The 21,379-nt window shown below is 39.2% G+C and overlaps 1 protein-coding gene across 1 annotated transcript in view; it reads left to right on the top strand.

Moving 5' to 3' along the window:
- The window catches only part of CFAP69 (cilia and flagella associated protein 69), a 35,259-nt gene that overhangs the window by 6,668 nt on the left and 7,212 nt on the right, over positions 1-21,379 (top strand). The window contains exons 7-22 of the mRNA XM_086467320.1: positions 1,658-1,807; positions 1,932-2,109; positions 3,129-3,252; positions 5,787-5,835; positions 5,920-6,041; positions 6,517-6,733; positions 7,515-7,679; positions 8,952-9,070; positions 9,518-9,636; positions 10,693-10,774; positions 11,767-11,959; positions 12,565-12,702; positions 14,914-14,990; positions 16,008-16,202; positions 18,529-18,615; positions 20,256-20,360. Of these exons, the coding sequence (XP_086323446.1) occupies positions 1,658-1,807; positions 1,932-2,109; positions 3,129-3,252; positions 5,787-5,835; positions 5,920-6,041; positions 6,517-6,733; positions 7,515-7,679; positions 8,952-9,070; positions 9,518-9,636; positions 10,693-10,774; positions 11,767-11,959; positions 12,565-12,702; positions 14,914-14,990; positions 16,008-16,202; positions 18,529-18,615; positions 20,256-20,360 (2,120 nt within the window). The remainder of the gene's footprint in view (positions 1-1,657; positions 1,808-1,931; positions 2,110-3,128; positions 3,253-5,786; positions 5,836-5,919; positions 6,042-6,516; positions 6,734-7,514; positions 7,680-8,951; positions 9,071-9,517; positions 9,637-10,692; positions 10,775-11,766; positions 11,960-12,564; positions 12,703-14,913; positions 14,991-16,007; positions 16,203-18,528; positions 18,616-20,255; positions 20,361-21,379) is intronic.

Genomic DNA, 21,379 nt, shown 5'->3' with positions numbered 1-21,379 from the left:
AATCAGGTGTTTATGATCCCAGCTACTTTGAAATGGCTCTTTTAATTAGCTATGGATTAATTTTTTCTTTATAATGACTGTATCTCACATATTAAATATATAATATTGGCAAATGTGCAATTAACATGTTTTTATAGAAATGCATACTCAAAATCTGAAATTACTTCATCCATGTACAGGGAATTACATAGTACATTTATGGGATTAGGATTAAATAGTGTCCAGAAAATGTGAAGTGGTCACGAGTTCTCTGAAACATGGAAGTGAGAGTAATTAGGATCAGAATTATAAGAAGGGAAATGTAATTTTCAACTTTGTATATGTAGCCTGGAGAGAAGCAGCTCTGGTTTCACTTGTGTTGCTTGTGAGGGATAAATCTGAGCCCATCTAAATTTGATTGAGTTCATATTGTATGGATATACTTGAGCATAGACTTTGAATAAATGGTGTGACTTGTCTCTGCAGAAAGAGTCTGCTGATGCCTGCATATGAGCTCAAGCATCATTCTCTGGTATTGCAGATAGGCATGAGAAGTGTCATCAGAATCCACTACTATTTATTCCTTTGACCCTTATGATGGTGCCAGAGACTGTTACCAGGCACAGTCAGTCATGGGTCCCCTCCTAGGGACACAGGGTCCTGTGCTGAGACAGCTAAAGAAGCTGCAGCTGCAACAGCTCTCACAAGATTCTAGACATATGAAAGTGTATAAGTCTGGTTTTACCTTACAAACAAGACTCAAATGCTGCGAGCAGCTATGTGTGCATGTAGTAAATATGTAAATCGTTCCATCAAGGTCAGTGAATGTTAAATATCAAGAGATTTTATTCTTCTCCTCCAGATGTAGAAAATAAGATATGTTACTTCAGAACTGAAGAATGTATTTCAGTCTGAGTTTTTTAAGTCAAATTCTTCATCTCTAAGCATATATGTACATCTTGCCAAAGTTTGATCCTGCAGAGTTCTCTTACCTATACAGTGATACCAACTTAAAGCCTATCAGAGTTTACGCTTAAGATTCATTTCACCATGTGCATTATCTGCATTTATTGATCCTGCATTTCATGTCATTTGATAGATGTATTTTTTAAACTCTTTAAGATAAATTTTACTTTCATTAATTAGCATATATAAACATACATTTCTTTTCCCAATGCTTCCCTTTCCCCCATAATTCAGTAATGATATACGGATTTTCATATGCATGGCAAAAGTAAAAACAGGGGCACATTAGAAAGTCACGCTTATGAATCAAAAGTTGGATTTGCATATTTTAAGAGATATGATAATAAAAGGCATTAATTCTCTAGTGAATCAGCTACAGAAGAGTCCTGCACCAACAACTTACTGCATAACCTGAAGATTTTTCACCTCTCTGTAACCCTGCTTGTTCTTTCACTCTGTGAATTCTAGGCAGCAATTAATTTGTTCATATAGCATAGTAAGTCTGTTGGATATGCTTTAGGCACTGTTAATACTCAGATATAAGCAAAGCAGCTCTTGTTGTTTATTAGATTAATTTTTTTCAATTGGTTTTAGGACTAAGGAAATAAGATACTCGGTTCTCAGTCGTTTCCTGAGAAAGGAAGAAAATTTTATGAAGTCACCAAAACGCTGAATATTTACTGCATTGTAACTAAAGCTGTTGTATGTGCAGGTTACCAGCCAACAAGTCCAAACTATAAAATTCAGATGGCTGAATTAGGAGGATTAGCAGAAACTCTCGTTCTGTCACTAGCATTAGTTGAAAATCAACTTACTGAGAAGTTGTGGTTACTTAAAGCTCTCCAGCATCTCTCCAGCTCTGGTTAGTACAAACTGTTCTTTCAACAATCTCATTACTTCTGATCTTAGATCATTTGTTCTCCAAACATGCCTAAAACAATTACTGACCTACAGGGAATTAATTATTCATATTTTCATAATTTCAGGAGTAAATTGCAGACTTATGATGAAGGCCCAAGCAGCCAGCAGACTCTGTTTGTATCTAAATGGTGTTGATCCCTCAGGACAGCTGGTGTTCCGCTCCTCAGAAATCCTATGGAACCTGTTAGAAAACACCTCAAAAGAAGAAGTTGTTAATCAGCTCAGTAGCTTGGAATGTGTACAGTAAGTACAGGGAAGCACGTTACAAATTAATACTGTAATTTTGGAGACATCTAAAGCATTGCTATTGTGTAGTGTTTTGTTTGAAGTGAATCGAGAGAAAAATACAAGCAGGGAATGGAGGTGTCTGGGTTAAGTCCTCGTGGTTTTCAGTATTAACATATCTGACTTTCCAGAATAGAAGCAGTACTGTATCAGCCCTCATCGCCAAGCAGCCTGTGATTTAGCCACCTCAGGCATCTATTTCTGTTTCAGCAGGTTAGATGGCACTGTGGCTGTGAGCTGCCAGGAAATTATTTATAATCCAAGAGGTGCCTACAGGTAGCGTACAAACTCCGTGGCCAGTGTCCAGCTAAAAGCACATCTAGTCAACTTCAGTTTCATTGTCAGGCCTCTGTGTATTTCACAAGCACAGCGATCCACCACCAGTTGCTTCAGTTAGAGGGCAAGAGAGAGATCAAGGTGCTCTTCTGCTTAGTGCAGGAGGTATAGCTGTATGTATCACTTTGAATGATGAAAAAGTTAATCGCACCATTTTCAAGCTCACATGTTAGACTTGGTAGGCCAGTATTACTGCACTGCTGAAACCCTTATGTTACAAAATGAGTAGGAAATTCTGTATTGTAAAGGGCATAGTTCTAGATCCTCTGCTGGAGTAGGTAACATTCTCCCTTAGTCAGTTGCACTGTTTTGACTACTTAGGATTAGACCATTTCTTCTCAATAATCATTCAACAACATCCAGTTCCATGCTTGAATAAATATTATGTCTTTGTATTCATTAATTATAACACATACAGTGGGAGATGGAATTTGTAATACATGCACCTTGCATATACGCTTAAATTGGATGTCGAGTGGTACACGTAAGAATCCATTTCATAACAAAGTTTTAAGTTATTTCTCTTGCAGTTAAACCCTAAAAAAGCTTTGAAAAGTGTAATGCTGAATGAGGATTCTTATACCTAGGGCTGTCTAAAATTAGAATATGAAAAGGTTAAATGTATTTCACTTTCTTTTAAGTACTTTGAAAGAAGTATTTGTGGACCTTCTCATGCACGGTTTCTGGCATTATGATCGTCAGCTACGGAACGACCTCTTGGTGATCGCCACATTACTAGCTGAAAACCCTGCAGCACCTATGATTGTAAGTATTTATAGTTATATTGCAGAGACTAGTAGCTTCTCCTTTGCTGTTGTATGCTCAGTATTTTTCCCCATTAAGGTTCCAGTATTTATCCTACTCTGTCTCCAGTACTTTCCTCTTAGATTTGCTGAGCAAGAAACTTTTTCTTTCTGCAGTTCACTTGACCTCAGAGAGACTTGAAATGTGTAGGTCATTAGCCTAGAGTACTAGCAGCAACCTTATTTAGCACTTAGAAAATTACATCAACACTCTTCATGTGCAAAAGTTAACATTAACTCCTGTATTCTTGCACAGGTTCTCAGATGTGCCGTTCTGCTACAAGGAGTTTTGCACTAAATCTCGTTTGTTTGAAGGTATAGGAGTATAGGCTGTATTCAGATGGCCCAAATTCAACTGAAGTGTCTGTGCTTCATAACTAGCAACAAGAAGGATCCTCAAAACCTAGCTCAGAAGCTCTAAATAAAATGCTGAGAAAATAATTACTTAGATCTAGTTAATCATAACATAAATTCTTTCTAAGACTAGGTCACAAAAATGTAGTCCAGAATTCCCTCTCATGACTTGCCTAAAAAGTAGGTGACTCATTCTTCTGTAATATGCCAGAATTTTTATGAGGAAACTGCAGAGAAATTAACTTTTTATAGTTGTTGTTAACATTCTTTTACCCTTGTTTTACAGTTGAGATTTAGAAGTTTAAATGAAGTGGTGACATACATACTAAATAATTAAGCAATCGAATTTGTGTAGGTCCATTGGCTGTTCAGGAATGGGTTACTTTCAGGGAATTAATTTCTCAGCTTGGGTAGAAGTTTCCCAGTTGACTGTATTACTAAATAGATTTTATAGTCTGTAAGGAAGGTTACAGATTTTTCATTCAAGCTTTCCATTTTATCACTAACCATTGTGAAATGTCTGTTACACTACTGCAGCAACACATTTGATGTCTAAAACATTCAAATTGTTTATCAGGCTGTAGAAACAGGGCAGTTTTTTCTTACAAGATAAATAACCAGGACACATATTTTTAATTCCTTATACTACAAGGAAGAAAAATTGTTTCAATGCAAGGAAAAAATGAAAATTTTTTCATTTACATTCTATATTCTCAGCCTCCCTGGAGATTTTACGAAATACAAGGTATAAATATCAGGTAGACAAAAACATTACCATTGAATCCTGCCTTGTAGATAATACGAGAGAAATTTTCATCATAATGTTCTCTTTTTTTTCTTAATATGCTATCCAAGCAACTTCAGAAAACTCAGTCTTGCGTTTAACATAATTCAGAAATCAGCAGAGGAATCTGAGCCTCTGAAAAGGAAAATAATTTTCTCACGACGTGTAAACTGGAAAATATACGTAAAGTAAAGCTTATAATGATATTAATTATGATTATCTCTGGGCTAGAACAAAACTCTCTGTTTGGTAATTGCTTACTGGTTTCCCTCAACATTGATCAGCAAGGAGAGAACATTAGTAAGTTTTAATGCTGTTTTTCATTTAACCATTTTGCAATGGCTTTGTACAGAGAATATAGACACCACAGAGACAAAAGCTAATAGGCCATATAGTTGTGTACCTCCATATTTTGTTTAAAATTACTTTTTCAATATTTTTCTGATTGTTAAAATCATTTGGGTGTATGCTAGCTTCCAGAGCTAGGCTGAACAAATCTGAGCCCAGCTTTTTGGGGATGCAGCTAAAAAGCTGCGGCAAAACCAATAGAGCCGCGTGGTTCTGTGGGGATGGGTGTCTGTGCAGTGTTCCATGAGCCACGCTCCTCCTGGGAGCTGCTTGAAAGCTCTGTGGTGGCTTTGCCAGGGTGCTGAGGCCGAGCTCATGTGTTTTGGTGCTCAAAAAGAGCAATGTCCTGGTAACCTTGGCTTCTAATTGCCTCAGAAACGAAGCTCTTTTGCCTCTGGTGAGCTGCGTAGACACCTCCAGCCTTGGTCCTGTCTGTAGTTACATGAGATGTAATTGTCCTTCTGCTGGCTAGCTAGGAGCTGTGAATGACAGGATTGTATTTTCTGGAATTTTAATATGTAATATTTGTAAATGCATGTTGCTCATACATGCAGTTTCACTGTGCTTACTTGTAAACGCGCTGAAGTTGAAGGTAAGGGTATTGGTACACACAGCCAAAGGCACAACGTCGTGTGTACTGATGACCCCGATGTGCAAACTCACACGTGCACAAATGCGTTTTAAAAACCACAACTCTAACAGTACTGAGAATAGGGTTTTCTTGTGGGATAGACTGTAGTGGTGAATACCTGTGTTTGGGACTTCCCCATACAAGTTCAGACTTCAACTGAATGAGACATGGGTTTAACTAATTCTGCCCTTAGGACTGTAGTTAGTATTGTACAATGTCCAAATGGTTGATCTCTTCTTTGATAAAATTCTGTTTATTCTGCCATAGGATACATTAAACTCTATGTTCTGAAAAAAAAAGCAAAACTAAAATTAAATCATAAGTCTTAATTTCTCTGGAATTTGATTTAATTAATGTATGTTTTTTGAACGCCTGTTAGGAAAGTGGATTTGCAGAGCTGTTAATAGTGCTTGCCACATTTACTGAAGGTAAGAGATTTCATACTGCATAATTACACTATTTTTACTTTTAATGATGATTTTTTGGTAACTTATCTACAATTCTCTTCATAGTTAAAATTCCCAATCCTGTGGTAAAAGGTCTTAAACTTACCTACTCTTATGAGGACTTCGAGCTGAAGAAGTTACTGTTTAATGTATTAGGAGTCTTATCTAAAGATCCGCGTGCTGCACAGGTAAGTTGTAACAGAACAGAAGATATAGCAAGCAAAAAATAAAGTCAAAAGAATCACAGGAATATTGTTTAGCTGTCCTCCTGGCATAGTCCAGTAGACTGAAATCAGCTGTTCTCCACATCAAGAATTCATACATGGCTTCGGTCCAAGTCCTGCTGTTTAAAAGCAGCGTACAGTTTCTATTTTAGAAAAGTTACAAAGCTAGACCATGCTGGGGAAATGAGCTGACAAGTGACCGCAAAGCATTATTGAAATACATGTGAAGAACATCATAAAGTTTAACAAATTGCAGTCTGTGTGAATGCTACAGAATATAAACAGTTTGTCTGTACTTGTAGCATTCATGACATACTTTCTCAATAAAAAATAATTTTCTACTGTAGGACAGACAAAGTTGACTCATTGCTTTAGATTTTCCTTATTCACCTGTGAAACCTGTAACCTGTCTCTCTTTCTCTTCGTCTTGACTTTGCAGCTTCTCAGTGAAAATGATGTGATGCCAGCTTTGCTTTACTATGTAAAACCAAATCAAAAGCCTGGATTTCGTGACTGGTCTGTTGCCCAATATGAAGAATTACAGCTTCATGCAATTGCTGTTTTATCTTCAGTGGCTCCCTTGGTAGTAGATAAATATTTGTCCTGCCAAGCAAATACTCTTCTCCTTGTGTTTCTAGAATGGTGTATAGGCCAAGGTCAGTGGATGCTCATGGCTTTCATACACAGTAACCTCAAAATACAACTCAACTGGACTTGCTTTCTTTGATAGGAAAGAAAAATGTAAAACACGTGAAATCAGAATGATTCAATAGGTCACTTAGGAAATTAATCTTTCTAAAAAAAAAAATGACCATAATATTGTTTTTCTATTGAAGGATCTAATGAAGGCACTGAAGGTGCCCCATTCCCTGTGTGCCCCTATATTGATATTCCTTCAGCTGTGTGGGCAGCCGTGCATCTCTGCTGCCTGTGTTTTGAGGTCATCAGGTACACTTACTGTGGCAACAAGCCCACCAGTAGTTCCTGCCATGAGGCAGGATGCGTTAACTCAAACTTAGAGCTGTGCACAGTAAGAGAGCTTCCAGGCTAAGGCTGGCTTGTGGCCATCAGGTAAAAGCATGGGCTAAGCAAAAAGGTAACTAACTGCATCCAGTTTCATGCACCAGTATTCTGGGGATGGATAGTTTTCATCATAAAATTGGTGAGTTTTCCTAGGAAGAATTTTTGATTTGGGTCTAACGGAGATCAGAAGGTTGATATTGCATGTCATGCTAGAGGAGATATTTTGAGTTTCGGCGACTGCTCATTAACAAAGTAATGTTAGAAAAATTGTTGTAATAATTTTAAATGTTCACCAAAATCATACCTTTCTCATGAACGTAAAAGGTATAACCCTACCCAGAAAGGCTTATTACTGGGTGATTTTAAACAAGAAGCCTTTCTAATAGTAAGGGATTTTTTGTGATTGCTCTGCAGAGCCTTTCTTTGGTCAAGGTAACAGTTTCCATGGAACAGGTGGTCGTGGCAACAAACTGGCACAAATGCGCTACAGCCTGAGAGTGCTGAGGTCTGTGGTGTCCCTGTATGATGATGCCGTGAACCTTAATTTGTGTGACCAGGGAGCAATTAGCCAGCTACTGGGTAAAGTACAATTTGTATTGCTGTACTTAAATTAGCACCTTTCTGTTGACACTGTTTGTGCTTTTTCCTGTGCTGTGGTTTTAGCGTGTTATTCCTTTAACTCTGAAAAACTAAAAAACCTCAAACAATTAATCCAAGATGTAATTGATTTGATTTTGAATTTTGTTACACTGTAACACACAGAATTGAATTAATTAAGCAAAACAGACAGCTGTAAAAGCCTATGTGTTTAATTCCAGAATGAAAGCTGCCCCTTCTCCCTTTATTATACTGTGTTTCATCTTATTTCATTGTGGTATCCCCTGGGAACTCCAGCCATGAGTCTTGTGCTACCTAAGTCCATTATGGTGTCGCTTTCCACAGCTCCTCCTTAGAGTAGAAGAAAATTAGTAACAATGTGCTTTTATGTGAGTAACATTATGAAGAGTAAGAGCAGAATAGAACTGCTTAACCACTGCTCCTGCAATTTTAGAGCATTTTCTTGTTCAGTAACACCTACTGTTGCATTTGGTTTTAAGTTCCAGTACACACTGCTTTAAGTTCTTTTCTTACAATAATAAAAAGTTGACAGTACTATGAAAGAGTCATACTGGAAAAAACAAAATAAGTAAGATCCTTTGGAATTCAAAGAGTATATGTTCTAATAGAAAGCCTAGAAATAAAAGATTTTATACCCTCAGTTGAATGCTGAACTCCAGTGAAAACTCTGTGGAAACTTACAGATTTTAGTGAAAGCAAAATTAACACTGTACCTTACTTACCAGATTCAAGTAACTTTTCTTACTTTGGGGGAGTTCTGTGTTTGAACGTCCTCTTTCACATAGTGGTTCCAAGGTTGGTTTTCTCTGCAGTGATGGTATTTTATGTCTCTCCCCCATTTCCACTGTCAGTACAAATGTTTGTGAGGCTGTACAGTAGAGCAAATCCTTAAGTTCAGTGCCTTTTTGTAAGAATTCCTTAATTCAGATCAGTTCCCTCTATTCATTGCACTGGCACAATACAAGGGGCAGGACAGAGACTGAACAAGGAAGAAGTTAGTGCAAGCTGCTGTCAGGAGCTCTGTCACCGAGAGCAGAGCCCATGGAACTACAGCATCAGAGTGCTGCAATTCTGTAAGCTAGTGTAAAACACAGGGGATAAAACTGAACAGCATAAGTAGGTTCCTTTAAAAATCCCGTGGTGTGAATCTGATTTTTTTATAAATCAGCAGCTGTCATAGAAATATGACTTGTGTATAGGCCATTCACATGTATAAATTATGTTCATTTATAGATATCCTAAAGTATGCAGCAAACAAATCTAAAGAGAAGGAAGATGCCATTCTACTGGAAATCCAAGCTGATACATTGTTTCTTTTGTCTGCTCTCTGTGAAAATACTCCCCACAGAAAGGTATGTATCTTTCTACGTCATACTGTGCAGAAAACATCAAAACATGGTATATTTTCATTTAAAGGATAATGCTTTTTTTATTCAAAAGCAGGTGTCAACTGTAGTTCATCACTAACAAGTCAGGTCTGATAACTGGTTTCTGTGACAGTGACAGTTAAAATGCAAAATCACTCGGAAATCTACTAGGAAGTGTCTCACCTATTTAATTGCTAATTTATGTGAATTTTAAATGGATATATGAAAGTGTGTTAACGACTGAGTTTAGCAGTTTGGAAAGACTGAAAATCTCTTATGTATATCATAACGAATAGACCCTGCTTTAACAAGTGGGCCAACTTTATTACAATTTAAATACTTAAATTTTCAGTTTCCTCTGTGTTTTCTTGTATGTAGCTATTTAGTAAATATTATTTGAGAAATGTGTTGCTTTAATTAACTTTTCAACAGGAGCTATTCAGCTATGAAGGAGTGGATATACTTATCGCATTCATTCAGATGGATCCAAAGAAGCTAAATAGTGGATTAGGCCACAGTTGCCTCCTCTTCAGTGCGCTTGACTGCTTGTGGTTAGTAAAGTATTTTAGCATCAGTAACTCTTAAAAATGGCAAGTCTTGTATTTTTTAGGTCTGCAATAGTATTGCCTTTCTCTTCACATAGAGGCATTTCTTCTATTTAAAATATATTAAAATCCTCCATACAGTTTGACCAATTAAAAATGATACAAAATAAACAGAATATTCTGCATGTATTCTCTTCTAAATAGGAGTTCAGTCTGACAACTCCTACACAGCAGTCTGACACACAGAGCAACCTCCTGACATGCAGCTCCCTAAGACCTTCCAAGAGAGGTGTACGGTTAGAGTCTGTAAATAACTTCAGAAAAGTAAATAGAATGCAAGAATAGACCAATATTAGTTAAAACTGTGTAAGCATAAGAAGTGTTTGTAAACTGGCTATATTGGGCTAGAAATACTTTAAAGATTGCTATCAGGGTATGCCAATACATAGGAGGATCACCAAAAATTAATTTGTTTCAAGGAAGAGGTTGATAAATATTTTGAAAGCCAAATGATATGTTTGTCTGGAAGAAAGAACTGTTGCAGGAGATCCCTTCAGTTTCTATGTTAGTAACAATAAGTAAGTGAAATAAGGAAGAGAGAGCAATTTGACTGCTGGTTTTATGGTCATTTTAAGCCGGAAGAAGCAAACACAATAAAAGGTCTTGCTTGTCTCACCCTCTTGATTCTGCTGGCAGAAATATTCACACAGCCCTGCAATAAGCCAGATCAGGGACAAGATGTGGCTAAATGTTAGCCTCTTTTAGTTAGTTTTAGTTCAAATCCATATTCTAATCCTATTCATTGTGAACCTGCCATATTTCTTGGGCTGCTACAAGGAAGGTGTGCCACCTGCAAGAGAAGGCAGAGCAGTCAACTAGAGTATGTTTAGTTGTGCAGTGTAGATGAAAAGGCATGTGAAACATGATTTTTCTGCTCCTGGAAGGTATGAAACATGTTTCGTACCAAATATGTTTATGCAATTCAGTAAAATAAATGAGATACTTGTAGAATGTTCTACAGCATAAAAATGTTTCTACACAGTGAAATTTTTTCTGTTTAAGGTCCTGTGTCATTGGATGTTACATGGCAGAAGATTATTTTCTTGAAAATCAGGGCATTTTTCTCCTTCTGGATTTGTTGGCAGTAGGTATTTTTATTATTGTTGTTACAGAATGAAAGAGTAGTAAACGTGGAAAATTGTGTTATTTTTGTTACATTATCTCCTAAGACTATTATAATACTAACAAAAGACCAGTGTATGTAATTCTTTGAGACAGGAAGGTAATCACACACCAGGATATCTGCTCTGAAATGGTTGGATGGATTTTGCATGTATCTTTTTTGAAAACAAGTATTTGACAGAGGGAGTTTTAAATTTACCAAAAATATGCTGTTTTTAAAAAGACAATTCAAACTGTGCTCTCACTTTGGTTGACATCTCTGATTGGAAAAGCACCTCAGTTCTTACTTCGTGTTGAAGTTTGTAAGAGCAGATTCATACACACTTCAAGGCTTTAGAAGTTTTGATGTTTAAAATTACTCTGTACATGTATTTTGTATGTATAGCTGCTTCTGTGGGTCTTGGACATAGAGCTGGCACAGGCATTTCACCTGGCACAAAACTAGTGTGCGCCTTCCCTGTTTCATTGCCTTCTCATTCTTGTCGGATTGCCAGTCCCTGACGCCCTGGCAGTGCAAGCTGCAGACCCTTCCCTGCTCTCAGCTGCTGCTGAAAGATCTGGCCATAAACTAGGGCCAGTGCTGTGTGGTGCCACTCAGGCACTGCCTTCAGAGTCTGCTTCTTATAAAAATAAATCTTGTTAGTAGTGTATTCTCCAGCACATGAGCCTGGAGGCATGTGTACAGCACTGAACATGTAATTCTGTATGCGTCTTATATGATCCTACCCTCATTCCCCTCATGTTCCTTGATTTATGGAACTTCGCATGGCACGATTCCAGAAACTTGAAAGATTTACAAGTTTGTACACCGGGTTTGTGCAAATAGTTGTGATGAAAAGCTCACAGTTGCTTGATCACATATTACACAATTACTCTATTTTTATTTTTTTTGAAGGTAGACATCACTGTGTTTTGAACGGTTTAAAACATTTTTTCTTTTTTCCCTTCACCAAGTTAAAGCAAAAGAACCTGTGCAATATAATTCTTGGAATCTTGGTTGAATTTTGTGATAACCATAAAACCACTTCGCACATCAGTACCTGGCGAGGGGAAAAAGATCAAACAGCAGCCAGCCTTCTAATAGAGTTATGGAGGCAGGAGGAGTTGGAGCTAGGAGTCAAACATGATCGATATGGAAGGATTGTTGGTAAGTGTTGTGGTGCGTGTGAAACTAAGCATTCCACTGAATAAAGTTAAACAGAAGCAGTAATTGCTTTTGTAGTCTGGATCCTGATGAAAGTAAATTACAATATTTGTAGCTCTATGCTGTCATTCTTACCAAACCCCACATACCTTCTATCTATTTTGTTTAGAGTCTAGCCACTAGGTAGCATGTTCTGCCTCAGCTAGGAATGAACCAGGTAACAACCAGAATTATGACTAGTGTCCTGAGCAGCTTTTCTAATGCTGGACAGTTAAACTACTTAATGTCTTCCACAAAAGGCCTTGTCTTTTGTTATATGTTGTAAAAAGACGTAAGGAGAGTGCTATGTTCTCACAAATTTTTATTTCCTGGCCCAAATTATGTTCAAATTCTTGGCCAAGCTATGAAAATTATTTACATAGTGTCCACAAAGTCAGTGGAACTGTCCTCTTTTGGAGGAGGCATCACAGAAAAGAATATGTCCATGGCTGCCTGCTAAAGCTCCTCGTACTTCATTACACAGATAGCATTTCCTCTAAGTGCAATAGCTTTGGGAACATACTGCCTCTTCATTCTTCTACTCTGGTTTTGTGTTTTGAAATTATTAGACATGAAGAGACCTATTGCTAGCAGCTTCCAGAAGCAGCAAGAAGTCATTCCCATGCCTGCCAACTGTCCCAGTTTTGCCATCATGGAGATTTCAGAAAACATACGGGCAAAACTTTATTCATTATTGTGCAAGCTAGGTAAGACAAGTGAATTGCCTTCTCAGTGTCATATTTGTCATTAAACTGGACTTGTTCACTAGCCATCAATGAAGTCACTATAAAAAAAAAAAGAAGGTCAAAGGAAACTTTGAGATGCATCGTCAACACTCTGTTAACAGATGCTTGCTCACCCTGTTCTTAAAAGTCGCTATCGATGACAATTTCAAGACTTCTCCAGTACTTTGCTGCCCCTACCATTAGGAAGAGTTTTCCTAGAATTAAACGTAGAAGTTGCTTGAAATTTTCTGTATTTTCCCACACACAATATCTCTTTCACATATTTTAACACTTTTACATTTAATTTTATTTCCCTAGATTGAGAAAGACGTTACTGATCTGGTTTTCCCATGTACCCTTTAATTATTCTCATTGATTTTTTATTGAGTCTTTCTAACTGATTCACATTCTTCTTGATCTGTAGTGTCCCCAAGCTGAACATAGTACTCCAGCAGAAGCCTCAGAGTCAAACAGAGCTACAGTACTCTACTCATCTTGTAAATAAACATTCTGACATTAATATAACAATTCTGTGTTCGTAGTGGCATGATACTGTTTGCTTATTTGACTTAGGATCTTGTGCGGTCATCTGCCATCCTAGATTTGTGCAAATGGTTATTCCTAGATTTAGAATTTTTTCTTTGTCCTTACTGCATTAAATTTTTCGGGTTGGCAAGATTAATTTGCATTCTAATCTTTTCCTTTGAATTGCTGCAGTCCCTTCTAATTCTACATTGTTTGCACACTGAGTATGAATACTCATTAGACCCTTGTCTAAAAACCTAAACTGAAGTCAAGATACGTGATAAACTCTTCTGTATCCATAAGATTTCTTATCTGGCTGTGAACAAAAGCTAGGTCTTAGTTTTTACTAATTCATGTTGGATATAAATGTTTTCACTGTCCCCATTTAGCTGCATAAACATTATTTGTTTAATTATTTGTTTCAGTCTTTTTTCAGGAACTGAACTGAACCAATGTTCTCTGGCTTGTCCTTTTCCCCTTTTAAAAACAGGCATTATGTTTGTTTTTTCACATCCATCCTCCGCAGGTTCAAAGATGGTCAGTAATTGCTCTGAGATTGCTTCAACCAGTTCCCTGGGTAACCTAGAGAACCAGCTGGTTTCAAAACATCCTTAGTTTCTCTAATAAACTATAGCTAGTTCTTCCTCTGTTGTAACCCAGGTTCTTACTAATTTTTATTAGCATTAATTATGTTAAATATCAGGTCAGAGCTAAACTGTTTATTAAAGCAAAAAGGCATGATATTTTGTCCCAGCTTTCTCCTATATTCACACATACCTCTTATGTTAGTTGTATTAGTTATATACGTTGTAATGTCTCCTGTGAATTACCGAAAGGACATGAAAACAGATAATAAAAAATGGAAAGATTTTTATAGTCTTTTCTCAGCACCTTCCCCTTACTGTAGTCATGCTCTGTAACAGCCTGCAACATGATGATCTGGAAAACCAGTGTTCATTGGTCTTTATTTATGGTGTTCCCAGTTACCATATAGATGTTATGCTGAAGTCTAGAATGAGATTTGATAGACTATATATAGTTTTTTGAAAATAAATCAAGTCTAATTAACATTGAGCATGCAAAAAATGAGGCATAGTCTCAGCAACAATACTTCTCTACCTTACTCTTTTACACATACTGTAAACGTATTTTTTAAAAGGTGGAGTCACAGTGCTCAGGGCATTATGCTCAAGGCTCAAGTCTCTGAGATAGAGGACACTCATTACACAGCTTTGAAACAAAGTACTGGGCACCCTGTAATATGATTCTCCTGTTGGCTACTTCACAGCTAAAGCAAACTCTCTGCTGAGCTGCTGTTTCAGAAACTGTGACCTGTGGGCTCAACTGTTTGTCTGCTTTAACAGAAGATCAAGCCCTCACCGCAAAAGCATAGCAAATGCTGTACTATCCTGGCTTTCCAAGTGATTGGAAGGTCACTGGAGCCAATCATAAGTAAAGAGTTAGTATAGAGGGAATGTGTTATGGAGAAAACAGGTTATTTGTCACCAAAAGCCTGATCAGGATTAGAAGAGTGACTGACTGGTCTATGTGTGATGAAGATTTTGCACATGATCTTATGATGAATAAGGTGGTGTCTTTTTTTAGAATGTTATATTTTAAGATAAGTTCATCATTCTGTTAATACTGACATGATTAATATTCTTTTAGGTTTCGAAAATTTACCTGGCTTGTCTACTAATGATTTTGTCACACTTGCTATCATACGGCGTTATATTGACTTTAAAGTGAGTATTGTGGAAGAAAATACTACTGCTGCACCTGTGTTTGCAAAAACAGTAGGTGTATCTCAGGATGCAACAAACAAATATCCCTTCAAAAGCTGTGGCCTATGTCACAAGTCACCTGTAGTTTCACAGAGAGCATAAGCCAGTACTTGCCATCAAAAGGAACACTCCCACCTCCATCATTGCAACGCTCCCCAGACTGTTCCTTTGTACTGCTACAAATGTTTGGGACTGCATAGAAAATAAGACCAGAAACCAATGCTAGTTAAAAATTAGTTGGAAAACAATAGTTGTAACTGTTCACCAGCTCAAGAAACAGGAATGCACCAGGCTAGGAGTAAGAAATTGGGGAGGGGCTGTAGAGTTGGACTGCAGTAAGGTCAGTTTTAGCAGTTTGCTATTAAGAATGACATTAAATACACATTCTGATACAGGTTTTTCTGTGCTTTCCCATCTTTGTCCTCGCATGCAGTATCCATCCGTACTGTCAAAAGTTAAGAATGATGTGCCTGTAGGAAACAAGAACAGGATAACAGGCTTTGTGGGAGCCATCCTGCTCAAAAGATGCTGCAGTTTATGCCAATTTGCTGCTTAGGAACAAAGTCTGTGAGAGCTTGAAGTGTTCAGGAACTAGCGAGACTCAGTCTTTAGTCGATAATTCCAGCTGTCATTTATGTCTCATGTGGCAGTTTGCATGTGCACAGTTTGAGATTCTAAGCAGCAGCCAGTAGGACACAACACTCTTGTAATCTGACATCTTGTAGCTATCAGTATTTCTGATTTTTTGCAGTTGCCAGCATTCCTGTTATTCCTCTGTGGAGTCAACCTTGAGCTTGGGAAGGCTCAGGGAGGATTATCATGAATGAATTTGTCGTAGCATTACTGAAGCCTAAACTTGCATAAAAATTCTAGGAAGTGAAACAGCAAGGAGCACGATGATTGCTCCATTATCTTTTGAATAATTGAAACTGAAAAAAAGAGAAGTATCAAATAGTGTGATGTGTGTTTCTTGTACAGGTTGGAGAAGTTTGGAGTGAACTGTGTGCAGAACTAAAAGAAGAATTCAGGCCTGTTATGTCGGATGAGGAAGCATTGAAAGTTATTTCAGAGGCGGCAGAAGATACTGGAAGAATGGTTGCGGCTCTGCAGACTGAAGTGCTTGAAAGTCAACACTACCAAGAAATCCAAGAAGAGGAAAAAACATATACAAAAGTAAGACAAGGAGTATTTAAACAAGTAAAGCCCATGTAAGTTTTTTTGTCAATTAATATGAAGATTTTCGTATTATATAATGTTGAGTATCCTATATGTGTATGCTGCTTGAAGATATTTTAATCTGTCTCAGCAGTAAAATTTTTACTTTAAATTAAATCAGGTTAACCTCAGTTCTCCCAGTTTGTATAATTTTGCCAGTGTTTAGACAACAACATGAAAAAAATGAAGCAATATCATCAGTGATGCATCAGCAATAGTGTAATGAGAAATTATCATTATATTACTACAGAGTTGCACCTGTGTTGATCTGTAGCAGATAACTATTTAAAGTACCTATTACAACTACATCTGCTTCTTAAAATCACAGAATCACAGGATGGTTTGAGCTGGAAGGGACCTTAAAGACCATGTAGTTCCAACCCCCTGCCGTGGGCAGGGACACCTCCTACTAGACCAGGTTGCTCGAAGTCCCATCCAGCCTGGCCTTGAGCACTGCCAGGGAGGGGGCAGCCACAGCTGCTCTGGGCAACCTGTGCCAGTGCCTCACCACCCTCACAGAAAAGAATTTCTTCCCAATATCTCATGTAAATCTCCCCTCTTTCAGTTTGAAACTGTTACCCCTCATCCTATCACTACTCTCCCTGATCAAGAGTCCCTCCCCACCTTTCCTGTAGCCCCCTTTCAGCACTGGAAGGCTGCTATAAGGTCTCTCCAGAGCCTTCTCTTCTCCAGGCTGAACAACCCCAACTCTCTCAGCCTGTCCTCACAGGGGGGAGTGCTCCAGGCCCCTGAGCATCTTCAGGGCCTCCTCCGGACCCACTCAAGCAGGTCTGTGTCTTTCTTGTACTGGGGGTCCCAGAGCTGGACACAGCACTGCAGGTGGGGTCTCACCAGAGCAGAGCAGAGGGGCAGAATCGCCTCCCTCGACCTGCTGGCCACTCTGCTTGTGATGCAGCTCAGGATGCCATTGGTTTTCTGGGCTGTGAGCGCACATTGCTGGCTCATGTTCAGTCTTTCATTCCCCAGCACTCCCAAGTCCTTCTCCCAGGGCTGCTCTCGATCCACTCATCGCCCAGCCTGTGTCTGTGCTTTGGATTGCCCCGACCCAGGTGCAGGACCTTGCACTTGGCCTTGTTGAACTTCATGAGGTGTGCACAGACCTGCAGCCTGTCAAGGTCCCTCTGGATGGCCTCCCTTCCCTCCAGCGTGTTGACAGCACCACATGGCTTGGTGTCATCGGCAAACGCGCTGAGGGTGCACTCGATCCCACTGTCCATGTCGCCAACAAAGATGTTAAACAGCACCAGTCCCAATACCAACCCTTGAGGAATGACACTCATCACTGGTCTCCACTCAGACATCGAGCTGTTGACCATGACTCTTTGAGTGGGACCATCCAGCCAATTCCTGATCCACTGGTTGGTCCATCCATCAAATCCATGTCTGTCCAGTTTAGAGACAAGGCTGTTATGTGGGACAGTGTCAAATGCTTTGCACAAGTCCAGGTAGGTGATGTCAGTTGCTCCTCCCTTATCCACCAATGCTGTAACCCCATAGGAGAAGGCCACCAAATTTGTCAGGCACGATTTGCCCTTAGTGAAGCCATGTTGGCTGTCACCAGTCACCTCCTTGTTTTCCATGTGCCCTAGCAGAGTTCCTAGGAGGATCTGCTCCGTGAACTTGCCGGGCACAGAGGTGAGAATGAAACATAAGCCTCTGTTATAAGCTCCCTTGGCTGAATATTCACAGAGCTTCACTACTTCACAAAGCAGGGCTTTGTGCTTCCCGGCATGCTGAGAGCAAGCAGGTATAGACATTTTCCAGCTTTGGTTATAAGGCGGGCATCTGGCATTTTTACTCATCTACTGTCTCATCCTCTCCTGCTTTCTGAGAAGTAAGATCAATTGGTCTGTTTGTCTAAAATCTCATGATAGTGTTTTTATGGGATTGTCGTACATTGTGGTGCCTGCGCTTTTGTCACCAGAATTCATTCCATCTCTGTTATTCGTCATTTGAGAGTGGGAATATACAGAAAATATTCCTGAAAGAGCTGGAGCTCTTCCAACATCTGTGCTGGAAGAGGGGAAAATTAGTTTGCACAGAGAAGGTAAGCCTTTTTATTTAGAGGCGGTGCATAAGTGAAGTGTTTAAAGGACAAGTACGTTACTGCAACAGTTTCATCCAATCTCAGGTGAGAGGGATGAGCTAAGGTAGCCAGAGGGACGTAGGTGAACATACTATTCACACAGCACAAGCAAAGAATTCAGAAAAGCTCATGAGACAAAGCTTGTGTTGCATCTTGTAAATCCCTTTTATATTACAGATCCAAGCTATCCATAAGCAGAGAGAAATGGTCAATAAATCTTGGGAAAATTTCTTGACTCGGACATCAAACTATGAAGCATTGAAGGTAAGAAATCTGAGTGATGGAGCAAAATTTACATTCACAGTGTAGTTATAATAATTGCGTAGTCCCAAATACAGTTTTTAATGAATTAAGAGGATATTCAAGTAGAAGTCATTGTAAATTTTATATTCACAGAATATATTCACAGAATGAACCGTAAGATATATTGACAAAGCTACAGAACCCGTGATTCTGCTGGTCTTCTGGTCACAATCCCATACTGAGGGTCAACGTTGTTTATGCGCTTGCAGCGGGGGGCTGGTAGTGTATATATATGTGTATTTGTCCTGAAATGGTTGAAACTAAAAGCCTGGTTGTTCTTACTTTATTTTTTCTAATACTTCACTCCCTATTCTTATACAGCAAATATCTTTCAAGATGGGAAATATTTTATGATGAGTTTCTTCTAGCAATTCTGTGCTTTTCCAAAAGAACATTAAAAATATTAGAGACCTGGCTAGGTGATCAGACCGAGTTGGAGAATGAATGAAATCGGACTTAAAAGAACTGCTTTGGCAGCTGAATTTAATTTTTCTTCATTCCCAAAGGAGATGCAAAAGAGAACAATTTTCTTCATGTGCAAGCACCTCCCTGGCCTGTGGTAGAGATCTGTGCTAGAATTAGAAATTAAAAAGGGCCAGAAAAAGGATCTGGAGAACTGCAGGCTGGTTAGTTTTAATTGAGTCCCTGGGAAGCTGTTTTAGGCACATGAAGGACAAGAAGGTGACTGGTAATGGCTGTCATGGATTCACCAAGGACAAATCATGCCCTGCCAACATGGTCGCCTTTTGTGATAAATTTATTTGCGCTGGAGAAGGAGGAAGATGGATGTTATTTCCCTTGGCTTTAGTGATGTTTTCAGCACAGCCTTGTGTAGCCTCCTTGTAGCCAAAATGGGGAGGTATAGACTGGGCTACATAAAAGGGGACTCCAAGTTGGATGAAAAAGTGGCTGGGTGGATGGGCTCAAAGGAGTGATCAGTGATTCAAGTTTAACTAGCGGTTGGGTTTGAGTGATATTCCTCTGAGTTAATTATAGAGTTGATACTAATTAACATGTTCATTAATGTCCGGGCTATTGGATCAGTATGCATCCTCAGCGCGTCCATGCGTGACAGCAAGCGGGAGGCAGCAATCCGTATGCTGGGAGGGTGGGTTGCTACTCAGAAAGACCTTGAGAAGCTGGAGAGACAGGCTGACCAAAAGGTCATGAAGGTCAGGAAAAGAAGATGTCAGTTCCTGCATCTGGGGGGTGTGAAGGTTGTCGTGCACCACTACAGCCTGGGGAGTGACTGGCCGTGTACGGTGTATGGGGGAAGGGGGGGGACAAGCTGAACGTGAGGCAACAGTGCGCTCTTGTGGTGATGAAGGCTGACAGCATCTATGGCCACGTCGAAAGACCAGAGTCCGCAGGTCGCAGCTTGTGGTGATTCCCTTCTCGCCCTCGCCCATGTCCATTTAGTCTGTTTTCGGGTCCCCAGCACAAGAGAGTCACAAATCAGAGGGAGGTACTGACAACTAAAGACCGCTGGATTTATCACCTCGCTTATTTTGTCGTTTTGTTTGTATATTTTCTAACGAGTGCAAATGATGCAATTCATTTGGATTAAAACAATTTTGCCTTTTTTTTCCAACCATCTTTAGAAAGCAAAAAGGCTTCAGGAAAAATCAATAGAGGTTTCCAGATCCAAATCAAAGACTCAGAACAGAGCAGTCCATTCTACTGATATCAAAGGCCTTGGTACAACAGTGAGTAATCCCCAATGACCCTGTTTTATTTTCATTAATGTGTTAGTGGTTTGGGGTTTATTCTGGCTGTGTATGTGCTGCTGCTTACTCTTTTTTTAATAACGTTTATGTTGACAAGCTCCAAGTATGTAAGAAAGAATCTGTATCTTGCAAAGCACCATTCCTGCTTCTGACGTATCCTCAGACAACAGGTAGTTGGTCAGAATGAGATTCAGATCTGCAAATTATAACAAGTGTAGGCAAGATGGTCCCTGTACTACTTGACATGTACCTCTTGTGGGGCAGCTTTTCATGAAAACCTTGCTGAGGTCAAGACCTTGCTGGGTAAATCTGTGCAATCTCCAGTACCTCAGGAGAGGTGTCCTTTGTCAGTAAACGTCCTCCTGACTGTCTGCAGATAAGCCACTCGTTGCATTGGCAGAAAAGATTTTTTTTTTTCTTATTTCTATCAGTTAACTGAAGTGTGAGAAAATAAAAGCCATTGTTAAGATCTTATTTGGGTGTAACAGCATATTTAGATGTTGAGTTTTAACAAGCTGGGGTGAGACGTGGGAGAAGCTCCATCCCAGTCAGTAACTGCACTTGAGCCAGCTGGATGATTTCTGTGCAAGCATCACAGCTCAGGAGGATTTCAGGGGGAGGGATAGCTTCTCCATTGCTTCTAAGTTACTCTTAAGTGTAAGGAGAAAGAAGGAAGAAAAAAACATGAGGTGCTGTTTTCAAGTTTATACAAAGGCAATAGATTCTGTTATCATGGGTCTCTGGCATGAACTAAGGTGGCTGCGTCCTGAAAAAGAACAGAGGCAGTTCATGTTTGATGTGACCCAGAAAGGAGGAGCTTAATAGGAAGCAAGGGATGGTCTCAGAGTGCTGGACTAGGTTTTTTATCAAATTATCTTTGCCTTGAACTTCTGAAAGATATAGAGGGACACACCTGCAAATGCAAGATGAAGTGGGCTGGAAAAAGGATTTAGTTACATGCATATATTGGAAAATCAGCAGCATTTTGCAGGAAGTAT

The sequence above is a fragment of the Leptosomus discolor genome, chromosome 6 (genome assembly GCF_034619465.1).
Source record: "Leptosomus discolor isolate bLepDis1 chromosome 6, bLepDis1.hap2, whole genome shotgun sequence".
NCBI lineage: Eukaryota > Metazoa > Chordata > Aves > Leptosomiformes > Leptosomidae > Leptosomus > Leptosomus discolor.
Note: the sequence above shows the minus strand (reverse complement) of the source record. Positions and strands in the feature narration are given on the sequence as shown.